The sequence below is a fragment of the Elephantulus edwardii genome, unplaced genomic scaffold (assembly GCF_000299155.1).
Source record: "Elephantulus edwardii isolate Elephantulus edwardi_28Jun2011 unplaced genomic scaffold, EleEdw1.0 scaffold00260, whole genome shotgun sequence".
NCBI classification, from domain to species: domain Eukaryota; kingdom Metazoa; phylum Chordata; class Mammalia; order Macroscelidea; family Macroscelididae; genus Elephantulus; species Elephantulus edwardii.
In genome coordinates this window covers 452,057-464,325 of record NW_006400010.1, presented here as the reverse complement: position 1 = coordinate 464,325, position 12,269 = coordinate 452,057, and the positions used below count along the sequence as shown (strand labels likewise).

General features: G+C 42.7%; 1 protein-coding gene across 2 annotated transcripts; it reads right to left on the bottom strand.

Moving 5' to 3' along the window:
* Nucleotides 1-555: 555 nt before the first annotated feature.
* PEX11B (peroxisomal biogenesis factor 11 beta) lies at nt 556-11,877 on the bottom strand. 2 transcript variants are annotated; one of them, XM_006899514.1, is made up of 4 exons: nt 11,822-11,877; nt 10,828-10,943; nt 10,307-10,508; nt 556-1,108 (listed from the first exon to the last, which is right to left on the bottom strand). In XM_006899514.1, exons 1-4 carry the CDS (start codon nt 11,875-11,877, stop codon nt 703-705), a joined length of 780 nt encoding a protein of 259 aa, XP_006899576.1. In that variant the 3' UTR covers nt 556-702. The 2 variants fall into 2 exon arrangements, with proteins under 2 accessions (XP_006899576.1, XP_006899577.1); XM_006899515.1 differs by lacking the exon at nt 11,822-11,877 and adding an exon at nt 11,633-11,646.
* Between the last annotated feature and the right edge of the window lie 392 nt (nt 11,878-12,269).

Genomic DNA, 12,269 nt, shown 5'->3' with positions numbered 1-12,269 from the left:
AGATGCTAGACACATCATTCTGAGGAGGCAAAAAAGGGTTAAGAATGAGCTGGGAACAAATCTCCAAAATCAAAGTGGAAGCAGAAATCTGTAGGTGCAGCTGATGGCAGGACAAAAGACAATTGTGAAGGAGGGTGGTGAGGTAGGCACGAGGGAGGAAGAAGTGTCAAGTGAACTTTGGAGACTGGGAAACAGTCCACTAGGATATAGTCATAAAATGATGGTTTTGAGTTTGAAGGGAGAAAAATCTACCACAAGCCATCTTTGTGAGGGAAAAATAAAAGGCAACTAAAATCTTAAAAGACTAAACTTTCTATCACTCCTTTTTCCCCTAGGAATGATTAAGTTCCTGGGGGGGGGGGGGACCACCAAACCAAAAAACCTGAAAAAGTAAAAGAGACAGATGCAGACATACAAAATCCTGAAAATCTATAATAGGAACAAGGTAGAATAAAAGGAGACACAGACAATATAATAAAGGAAAGAAAGAAAGAACAAAAGCTCAGGTAGAATAAACCATCAGAATAATTTTCTAGAGTCATCATTCTCCCCTCCCATCATCCTCAAATCATCTCCCTCCATCTCCAAACCACTGGATTTTAACTTCAACAAAAAAAGAGTTAGAACAGGACAATATATCAGAAGTGATCAAAGGTGCCATTTCACCAATTCAGGTGCCCCTTCTCATTCTGAAGCAGAATGTCAAGGCTTGAGTCGCAGCCAGGGGTAGATTAGGGTTAGAATAGACAAGATAGAGGAAATGAGGCCACAAAGCCCCACAATACCAGGGCCACAGCGCCAGAGGCCTAGTTTGTCCAGTGGAATGCAGAGATCACAGGCATTCCTGACCACATCCAGAAGAAGGGGAGGATGACCTCGAAGGACTCGAGCCAGGAGCAGGACTTGTAACCGAAGCTTCAGAGCCAGTTGAGGGAGGCTTCCTCCTGGAGCACCTGGTCCTCCAGAACCCCCAATTTCAATTCCTTCTGGGACTCCTCCTCCAGAACTCTTCAACCGCCGACTACAAGCTGAAGACTCTTGTTCCATCAGCAGGCGAATCTCATAAGCATCCCGGCTCAAGTTCATGATAAGGGAAAAGAGATAGTACCTGGAATGTATAGGGCACAATGGTCAGTGAGAGCTCGTACACGTACTTAAAACAGCCTCACTGTAATATTCTCTTTTCTTTTAGTAATAGAAAGGACTACACATGGGAACACCAGAAGTGAATGCTAATGTCTATCATTAAAAATATCACCCTACTGTCTAACAATACATTCTGTGTGTACACCTTAAGATCCCATTTTAAAATTAGTGAGCAATATGAAATCAAGATCAACCTCATCATTCACTTTCTACTTGGCAATCTCAGTATTCATGCATTCAACTTGAGTTATAATAATGTAAACTTCTTTTTAAAGATCAAGTTCTGGTTATTTCAGAGACTCAAGAGACATAAATCTGTTAGATTATAATTTCATGAAGAATAGAGCCCATGTTTTGTATTTTTAATCTACACAGAGTACTGACAACAGTTCTTCACTTAACAAACTGCCCTGCCTCAAAATATATCCTCAATCCACCACATCTTCCTATCTCTACTAACACAAATCTTAACACCACAATCTCTCACCTAGACCAGTGCTTCATAACTGGTCTCTTGGTAGTCATTCTTGTCCTATCCCCTATTCTTGAGCAAACTGTAATCTTATATAATTGGTTGTTGTTGTATACCTTTGAGTTGGAACCGACCCACAGCTGACCTTCCAGTGGGTTTTCAGAGGCAGTTAATCACATAGGAGGATATTGCCCAGCCTTCTGCAGAGTGGCTGGTGGCCTCAAACTACATGCCTTTGAAGTTGCAGCGCAGCTTCTTGCCACTAGGCCACCAGAGCTAGCTAATATAAATGTAAATTACATATTCCTTTGCCTTCTTAAAATTTTTTTGTATCTTCCTTCCTTTACATTTAAAATAAAATCTAAACACCATGGGTAGGTAGCTTTAAAGAGCTCAATAGCATTTGACCTTCACCTACCTCTCTAACATCACTATATTTCAACCATGATGGTGTCTTACTATATTTTTTGAAGGATTTTATATTATTAATCCTCTGCTGAAAAAGCCACACATTGCAGATCAAGTCACTGGAGAAAGTGCATACTTTCTGTTATCCAATCTCCAGCTCACTTTTGCCAGCTCCAATGATGGCCTTTGCAGCCCCCTGACTGTCTTCATTCTGTCTTGTTGTTTCTTGTGCTGTTCCCTTGACATCCTTTTCTTCTCATACAGGCCATGTCACGCAAGTTTGTGTTTGGGTTAATTTTTCTTCACATAATCCAAGACGTCATAGATCATGCCAAAGCCCATAGTCTTGCCACCACCAAAATGGGTTCTAAATCCAAAAACAAAGATGACATCTGGTGTCGTCTTGCACATTTTTAATTTCTGTCTTAGGAACTGTTGCCTTCCCACTGTGAAGAACATCAATGACCATTTATTTCTGCTGTAACAGTCACTTGGCCATGAACTTTCTGGTCTGGATAGTGATTGTGTTACTCATGATGGTGACTATCACCCATGCTTCTTTCTATATTTTTTTGTGCGTGTACTGTCAAATCAGATCTGACTGGTGCAGGAGGAGACTGTCCCTTCTTCTCCAGCAGAGCATCTGGTGGATTCGAACCGCATACCTCTGGGATTGCAGTGCAGCTTCTAGGCCACCAGAGCTCCCGCTTCTTTCTATATTTTTTATCACATCAAGCTTGCTTGAAACTTTACCTCACATTCTTTGGGCACGTTGTCAGCATGGAGTAGCTCCTGGAAAAAGACATTATGCTGGGAAAGATGAAGAATCAGAGAAAGAGATGAAGATCCCCAATAAAACGGACTGACAATGGACTGTAATTGTTATGGGCTGGAGCATATCAGAGATCATGAGGATGCTACAGGATAAGACAAGGTTCAGGTCTGTTGTTCATGGGATCACTACTAGTCATAGTCAACTCGAGGGCACCTAACAACAACAGTCTACCTAGAATGCTCTCCACTACCATCCATCCCTTTCCTTCCACCCCTATCACCAATGTAAATTTTCATACGAATATCTCCAATGAATAGCCTCTCCTAGATGATGTTTCATCATCTTTGCCTCCAAGGAGCACTCTGACTGTACCTTCTCCAAGACATGTGTTTATTCTTTTGGCAGTCCATAGCTGAATATTTTTGTTGTTTTGTTCTTCAGGTCGAAGCTTAAATATCACTTCTCTGAAGCAGCTTTCCTTAACCTCAAACCTGGAGCAGCTATTTACTCTTTATCACACACTATGTGTATAGTAACTTCCATATTACTATATGATATTTTTCTTATTTATATGCTTGTACGGCTCCACAATCAACACTCTTGGCACCCGAAGTCAGGAAATCAAAAGATGAATTGCACTGAGGAAATCTGCTATCAGGGATCTCTCCGAGTACTGAGAAGCAACAATGTCAGTATAGAGACTAAGGTGTGACTTGATCCACACCATGGTCTTTGCAATGCATCAGAGAGAGCTGGACAACAACTAAGGAGTATAAGAAGAATTGATGCCTTTGAGTTGTGGGGCTGTAGAAAAGTTTTGAACTTACCATGGACCACCAAGAGAACAAATAGATCTGTCTCAGAGAGGGTGAAACCAAGTTTCTCCTTGGAGGCTAGGATTTTGAAGCTCTATCTCACATACTCTGGGTATGTGACCATGAGGGACCGATCACTGGAGAAGGGCACCATGCTCAGAAGGGTGGAGGGACAGTGCAGGAGAGGAAGACCCCAGATGAGATGGATTGATACAATAACTAGGGCATTGTGGGTGCGGCAGGCTTCAGAGCTGCTGTACATAGAGTTGCTATGAGACTCAGGCGACTTGATGGCCCATAGCAACAACAATTTATATGTATGTCTCTGTCTGTCTCTTTATATTAGAATGTAAGCTCCATTTGAACCAGAAGTGTGTTTGTCTTGCCTGCTGTATGTATCCCTGTGTCTAGACCATGCTTGCCACATAACATGAACTCAATAAACATTTGCAAAAGAAATTAATATATTCAGCATAGGGATTATTCTATGGAGTTTCTTTTCCATCTCATCTCAGCTAATCCTATAGTCACCTCTCATGCATAAGGCACTTTGTAGGTAGAACGCTGCAAATGAAAAATCAAAGTTAAAATGCTGTTGTTGTTCTTGTTGATTGCTGTCAAGTAGAGCACAATTCATAGTGACCCTATGAATAAAAAAGGCCTGAAGCCTTTCTATAACTATCGTCATTTACCAAAGTTCATAGAGTTTCCAGAGGCATGTTGTTTAGGAAGTGGATGCCACTCCTGCTTCCAAATAAATGCTATGAAAAACTAATAGGAAATGTAAGTATCATTTTGTTTCTGTTTTCATTTTCATAGCATACTACATTAAATCCAAATTTGGCTCCTTTTCTCCTTGAAATTAAAATACAAAGTTAGAACTCTATTTACCAAGTCTTTAACCCAGAATCTTATCCACAGAGTTGAATGAGTTGAGAAACACCAACTAGTTACCTACTGCCATAGAAAGCTCTCTGGTGACCTAGAGGTGGGACTGCACTGTAATCCCAAAGGCACACAGTTCAAATCCATCAGCTGCCCTACAGGAGAAGATGGACAATCTCCTCTCATGTAATTCAATGCCTCTTAAAACCCCCTAGAGGGTCAGCCATAAGTCAGTTCCAACCCAAAGGCACACAACAAGAAGAGAATTTCTTTCTACCATTGTTTCCACACTTCTTGAATTTTATAGCTGTTTCAAGACATGGTTAGTGAATGAACTCTAATGAGTTAAATGGTCAAGGAGCCCATCAATCTGCCACAGAATATTCCCAGAAACTGATCATGTCAGGAGATAGAGATTAAACTGATCATGTTAGGAGATAAAGATTAAATGGTGAACATGATAAAGTACTAAGCTTAAAAAGCTGTTTGTTCTTATGAGCCATCAAATCAGAACTGACTCATGCAACTACAATCCCAGTGGCTCACGGTTCGAATCCACCAGATGCTCTGCCGGGAAAAGGAGGGACAATCTCCTCCTGTACCAGTCAGATCTGATTTGACGGTACACTCACACACACACACACACACACACAAAAAAAAGAACTGACTCATGGCTGACCCTCCAGCGGGCTTTCGAGAGGCTGTAAATTGTATGGAAGAAGATTGCCTATCTTTCCCTCAGGGAGCAGCTGGTGGATTCAAACTTCCCACCTGTGGGCTGGCAGCACAGCTCATTACCCACCAGGCCACCAGAACCCTATAGGCAATTCAATGGTGAGCATGATAAAGAACCAAGTTTAAAAGTTTAGCTAATAAGAGTAGATTTCAGGTGACTTTTACATTGCTAGAAAATTGTTATCAACTCTATCTCTTTTTTTCAACTAATAGAATTTAAGTGTAGATTATCCTTTTAGTCTTACAAGGATGCGACCACCATCCTACATGTATACAGTACAATCTGTATATTGTCTGGAAACTCAATACAGTGTGGCTCTGAAAGGGACTCTAGAAATCATTTAACTCAACTCTGTCTCGCAGATGGGACAGTGGATGCCCAGGAGATGAAGGAACTTATGCAAAGCCTACAGTTACTGGTAGGGTAATGCCTTGACTAAAATGCCTGCATGCCCGTCTGTTCCAGTTACTCTTTCACCCACAGTAATTACCCCATGTAATACTATATCTTCATGTTTTTGGTCTAAAGGGAAAATATATGTGCAAAAATTATAGCATGAAAACAATAAAGGCCTATAGTCTACAGTCCTGCAGGAGGCACGCTACAGGAAAGCAGGCTGGTGGACATTTTCTGGTAAGAAATGGAGAGGAATTCCAAAGAAAGGTGCATAAAAGCACAACAGAAGTAGCCCTTCAGGTAAAATAAAAGTTAGAAAACCAGCCTTTCTGGTTCAAAACCAACAAATTCCATGTCGGCAAGCAAGGCTCATTTTGTTGTTACAAAACTGGCAACTCTTGTCCAATGTGCTCTAACTCTGAATCCCTTGTCTGGACTTGTATGTGGTTTACTACAGGACACCTAGGCAGTCAGCCACCGAATGAATGAAGTTAACTGAGGTTAAAATAGGGTGGGAAAAGTGTGCACCATTTCCAAATGCTGTCGACAGAGAGTATCAGAGGAGACCCACTTAACCTGTCACAGAAAGTTTTTCTCTTCTCTGTTAAGCCAAAGTTAAATAGAAATGGGGGGGGGGGAAGATGCTAATACGAAAAATAGCAATCATAATCATGTTGTTGATGTTGTTGTTATGTGCCGTCGAGTCGTTTCCGACTCATAGCGACCCTATGCACAACAGCCCTAAACCCTGCTCTATCCTGCGCCAACCGCACCGCCTCTGACACACCCATCCCCATTACCCCAGTCACCGAATCAATCCATCTCATAGAGGGTCTTCCCCTCCTGTGCTGTCCCTCCACCCTCCCTAGCATGATGTCCCTCTCCAAGGACCTGTCCCTCCTGGCAACATGTCCAAAGTATATCAGACAAAGCCCCAGAATCCTTGCCTCCAAGGAGCAGCTTGGTTTAATCCTCTCCAAGATGAATCTGTTTGTTTTCCTGGCAGTCCATGCTACATTCAGTACCCTTCTCCAGCACCACAGCTCAAAAGCATCCCCTCTCCTTCTGTCCTCCCTAGTCATTGTCCAACTCTCTGATGCATAACAAGCGATTGCAAATACCATGGCCTGTATCAGGCACACCTTAGTCTCCAGAGAGACACTGTTGCTCCTGAGTACCTTAGAGAGGTGCCTAACAGCAGACTTTCCCATCGCGATACGCTTTTTGATTTCCTGACTGCTGGTGCCAAGAGTGCTGACTGTGGAGCCGAGCAAACTGAAGCTGTGAACACTCTCAATCTCTTCGTCATCCATCCTGATGCTGCCAATTGGTCCAGTGGCGAGAGTCTTTGTCTTCTTGACATTGAGCCTTAGTCCATACTGAAGACTGCAGTCCTTGACCCTTCGCAGCAAGTGCATGAGGTCTTCCTCAGTTTCAGCAAGCAGGGTTGTGTCATCTGCATAACGGAGATTGTTAATAGACCTTCCACCAATCCTGATGCCACAATTCTCCTCATAGAGCCCAGCCTCTCGGATAATCTGCTCTGCATACATGTTGAAAAGGTATGGAGACAGGATGCATCCCTGGCGTACACCCTTCCCAATTTTGAACCATGCAGTGTTACCCTGCTCTGTTCTGACTACTGCCTCTTGGTCCAAGTATAGGTTTCGTATTAGCACAATTAAATGTTCTGGGATTCCCATTCTTCTCAGAGTCAGCCACAGTTTGTTATGATCCACACAGTCAAATGCCTTTGCATAATCAATGAAACACAGATAGACATTCTTCTGGTATTCTCTGCTTTCAGCCAAGATCCATCTAACATCAGCAACAATATCCCTAGTACCACGACCCCTTCTAAACCCAGCCTGGACTTCTGGCAGTTCTCTGATGTGCTATTCTAATCGTTTTTGGATGATCTTCAGTAGAATCTTGCTTGCATGTGAAATCAATGACACTGTTCTGTAGTTTCCACACTCAGTTGGGTCACCTTTCTTTGGAATGGGAACAAATATAGATCTGTTCCAGTCAGTTGGCCAAGTGGTTGTTCTCCAGATTTCTTGGCACAACTTGATGAGCACGTCCAGGGCAACATCTGTTATCTGAAATACTTCAACTGGTATACCATCTATTCCTGGGGCCTTATTTTTTGCTATTTCCTTCAAAGCAGCTTGAACTTCTTCCTTCATCACCATAGGCTCTTGCTCATATGTTATTTCTTTAAATTCCTCTGTATCTGCCAATTCCTTTCTATATAATGACTCAGTATATTCCTTCCATCTTCTTTTAATACTTCCTGGATCATTTAATATTCTGCCCAAAGCATCCTTGGTTACAGCAACTCTAGGTTTGAATCTGTTCTTCAGTTCCTTCAGCTTAAGAAATGCTAATCATAGAGCTTAAGAAATGATAATCATGGAGCTATTAAAAAAATAAATGCAGATGGTATATAAACAGAAAATTTGACCCTCAAAATGCATTTCTCTCTACCTTCATTGATAGTCACATTCCTAATATAAGGCAACGTCATGTTTTCCCCACATTAGGCACCTTTATGGCATAGTCCATTATGGGGTGCACTGTTAAAATCCATCACAACCTCCTCTAATTTTGGTTTACAGCCTTGGAAACCTGATGGAGGGTTACTGAGTCAGGACCAATTCAACAGTCATGCAATTGAGTTTGATTTTTTTTCTCTACTGCAGTCTTTTTTCCATTTTGCAACAAGAGAGATCTTTCAACACAATTTTAATCAAGTCATGTCTCTGCTAAGAACCTTGCAGTAACTTCCCATTGTACTCAGGGTAAAATGTCAGCAAAGCAAACAAAAAAATCTTATCATTGTCTAAAACATCCTGCATTATTTGGTCCCTATCTACCTCTTCAGATTCAATTTATGTCCTTGTTATGGGTTGATTGTGCCCTCCCAAAATATATGTTTAAATCCTAATATCTATTCACATCATTCAGAACCACAGAACAGTCAAGTGGTTATAATTCCATTTGGGAATGGATTTTTGTTAAGTAATGGGTATTTGTAACATTAATGAGGCAGAATTAGTGTAAGGTATATCTAGAGTCAATTTCTTTTGAGATATGAAAGAGATTAAGCAAGCAATCTAGAAACAGAGTTGGATTAAGATAAATAACAAGACACATGGAACCAGGCACCCTTCTCCAGAACTGACAGAAAAATTGCAACTTTTCCCTAGAGCTAGTTCCCTGACTTCAGACTTTAGCTCCCAGAACCATGGAAAGATAAATTTGTTAAAGTCACCCACCTGCACTATTTCTAGAACCTAGCTCTAGTGGGCTAGAGGTAAAAAGTTGTACTACCAACCTAAACGTAGGTGATCTGAATCTACTAACTGCCCCAAAGGAGAAAGATGAGCAATCTCTCCCCATGTAATTCATAGCCTCTGAAAACCCTCTGGACGGTTCTGATTGTGGCACATTACAATGACAGACAAAGGAATCAGATAAAGATAGTCCTTTCCCCAATATTTCCCACCACACTGACTTTCTTTCCATTTTTATCATTCTCTGTTTAGAACGTGGAGAAACTATTAAAGTTATATGAGGGTTCAGGTCTTTCGCTCAGAGAGTTGCTATGAGTCGTCTACTCAATGGCACTTAACAACAACAACTGCTTAGAAAGATGTTTTCTTGAAATAATTTTTCTTTTACTTTTCAAAGAAAGGAGTGAACTGGAGAGGGGAAGGGCTGGGCAGGGAGAAAAGTGCAACAATGAATGAATGGAAATCCAAAATCTCTGTAAATGTTCATTAAAATTAATAAAATAAAATTTAAAAAAAGGAAAGATGTTTTCTGCTTTGTCTAACACCTACTTAGATAACTGAAAAGACCTCAAAACATTTATCCCATTTTTCAATATAGGGAGCTCTGGTGGCTTAGTGTTAAGAAGCTGTGCTGCAATCTCAAACAAAGGCACACAGCATCTACCAGCTGCTCTATGAGAGAAGGATGGGCCATCTCCTTCAGTGTGATTAACTGTCTCTGAAAACCTGACAGGGGTCAGCTATAGGTTGGATGACTTGATGGTATACAACACAACAACAATAACCTTTGTAATACAGTGACTTGTGAACAATACTAGTTTAAATTGTGAAAGGTTCACTTAAATGAGAATTTTATTTCCTGTTGCTATTGTGGAGTGCTCAAGAGTTGTATCTGCTTACAACATCTTGTGCTAATCATCTCTGTGTACAAGTGGGCCTGTGTCATAGTTCAAGCCTGTGTTGTTTAAGGGTCAACTGTAAACTTTAGTTAGATGTCTTGAGTGTGAGGAGGGTTGGTGCCTCTAATTCCCTAGTTGTTCAGGGGTCAACTATACTCTCTCCCACCCCCTGTATTTACCCACACATATAAGTGAGTAGTTATCTGTTTTAGTATCTGATTTTCCCACTAGACTGTAAGTTTCATGTGTATTGAGACAACATGTGTTTGACTTTTTCTTTATCCTCTGACCTCTAGCAAATATTTAATAAGGTTTTTTTCCCATCTGCCCCCATTCATTACTCTCTAACAGTTTAACATCTGAATGGATATAGGAAGCTAAGTTATTGAATAAATCTGTTCTCAGAAGACCCAATGAAAGGCAAGCTATGCTACATGAAGAATAAAAAGCCTTGTACTTGGAAAGGATATCAAACCTGAATGAACGCTGGGCCCACTTTTCCTGATCCACATGAGGAGCTAGTCCAGATTTTCCGGCCCATAGGACATTGTCACAGGCGAAGTACAAAGCTCTATTGAGGTGACTAACAGTGATGCAGAATCTCAGGACAACATCTGAGAGGTGCACAGCTCGTTTGGCTGACTCAAGGGCATCTGCTGAGTTACCCAGGCGTAGAACTTGTGAGGATTAGCAAAAAAAAGTAAGGATTTAGAAGTAGAGGCCAACAGATGGGAAGAGAGAAAGTCAAAGTGGAGCAAATGACAGAAACAACAAAGACAAAAAGAAGAAACAGTTGATTATTTTTTTATTTCAAATTTTAATTTCTTTTTGTCCCAGTTTAGTTTTCTCAAATTTCACCCAACCCTCCATTACTCCCATAACCCAGCTGTCTTGACCGGCAGAGGCTAAGTGAGCCAAATGAGTCAGAAAAACTGGCATTAGCAAGTGGAAAATGGGGAAGAAGGAATCATGAGAAAAGGAAGAGCAGTTACTTACGCTTTCTTCCAAGGCTCAAATGCCCCTCTAATTGTCGAATCTGTTTCTGTAACTCAGGACTGGCCCCATGCCTCTGCAGTGCATGGCCAAGTAGACAGCAGGCGTACTGGGCAGCCCTGGAGGAGAGGACAGGGAGAAGCTGGAAGGGCCTCCTAGCTGTTCTCTTCAGGAAATGTTCTCCAGGAGGCAGACATCATCTCCCCCTTTTCCCAGTTCAAGACCATTCCCCTTTTGCCTCTTCTACCTATATTGCACCCTTTTCTCCTAAAAGTCAGCGAAAGGTAAACAAAGATTAAAAGGAGTCTAAAGCTCACAGACTTGAACTACTCTGTATCCATGAAACTGCCATGAGTTGGAATCTAAAGTTAACGATACAATGGCAACAAAAGGGCACTGTTTGCCGGTGGGTGAAAAAACACGAAATAAGGTAATAAGGCCAAAAAAAAAAGGGAAAAGAAGGCAGCAGGAAGTCCATCACAGGTACGTCACCGTGAGCCAGTGTGTGATGCTGAGGGTAGGGGTGAAAGGGCATTTTATTCCTTATAACAGATGAGCTAAGAGATTTCAAGGCCCTTGAGCTAAATGAACATCAGAAGACAAAGCGAAGGCAGAGAGGTTCCCGAAGGACAACAGGGGAAGAAGACAGGTGGAAAACGGGAGCGCCTCCTCAGCTCAGCGGACAGAGTTCTGATTATTGGGAACCAATGGGAGAATGTCCTTCATTCCACCACCACCCAGTGAGGAAACTCTGAGTCCTGGGTGGACATGGCAATGCTCAGCGGTGTCCCCACTGGCCCACTCGTGCCTTAGTTTCCCCATTTTTCACGTGAGCAGAAACGGAACATTTCCTCACGGACAACTCAAATCTGAATCGCCAGATCCGTCCGGGCCCCCGTAGCTGGAGTTGACCCCGGCTGAACCCGTAGTCCAAACGGACCCTGCCTCGCGAGGGTCTTCTTCAGTCCTCCCTCCCCCATTCCTATTCGGGCCGCACCTACATAGCCGCTCCCGGGCCTGGCTCTGAGCGCTGAAGCGGACCCAAGCGTCCATGACAGCCGCCGCCTCGGTTCCACGGCCGTGCTCCCGCCCCACTCCCCGCCCCTAGCTCCGCCTCCTGGGCGACCCAGACGGTGCCTCAGGAGGGACAACACTGTTAGACAAGAAAGCGCATAGAGGTGGTCCAAAAAATGGAACTTTAGGAGGAGAGTCCTTTGTCCCTAAGTCTACACCGACGTATTCACGTGTCTCTGCCAGAACGTCCCGTTTTTAGAAGTTCTCTATTTCCATAGCATGCCTCAGGCGGCGCATTCCTCTTTAAATACTCTGGGCCAGGGGCGGGGCCTGCGGCGGCAGGGGCAGAGCGAGAAAGCACGCAGAGACCTCGCAGATGCCGCGAGGCACCGGAGCCCGGGGCCCACTTGCGGAAGACACTCTTGAGTGGG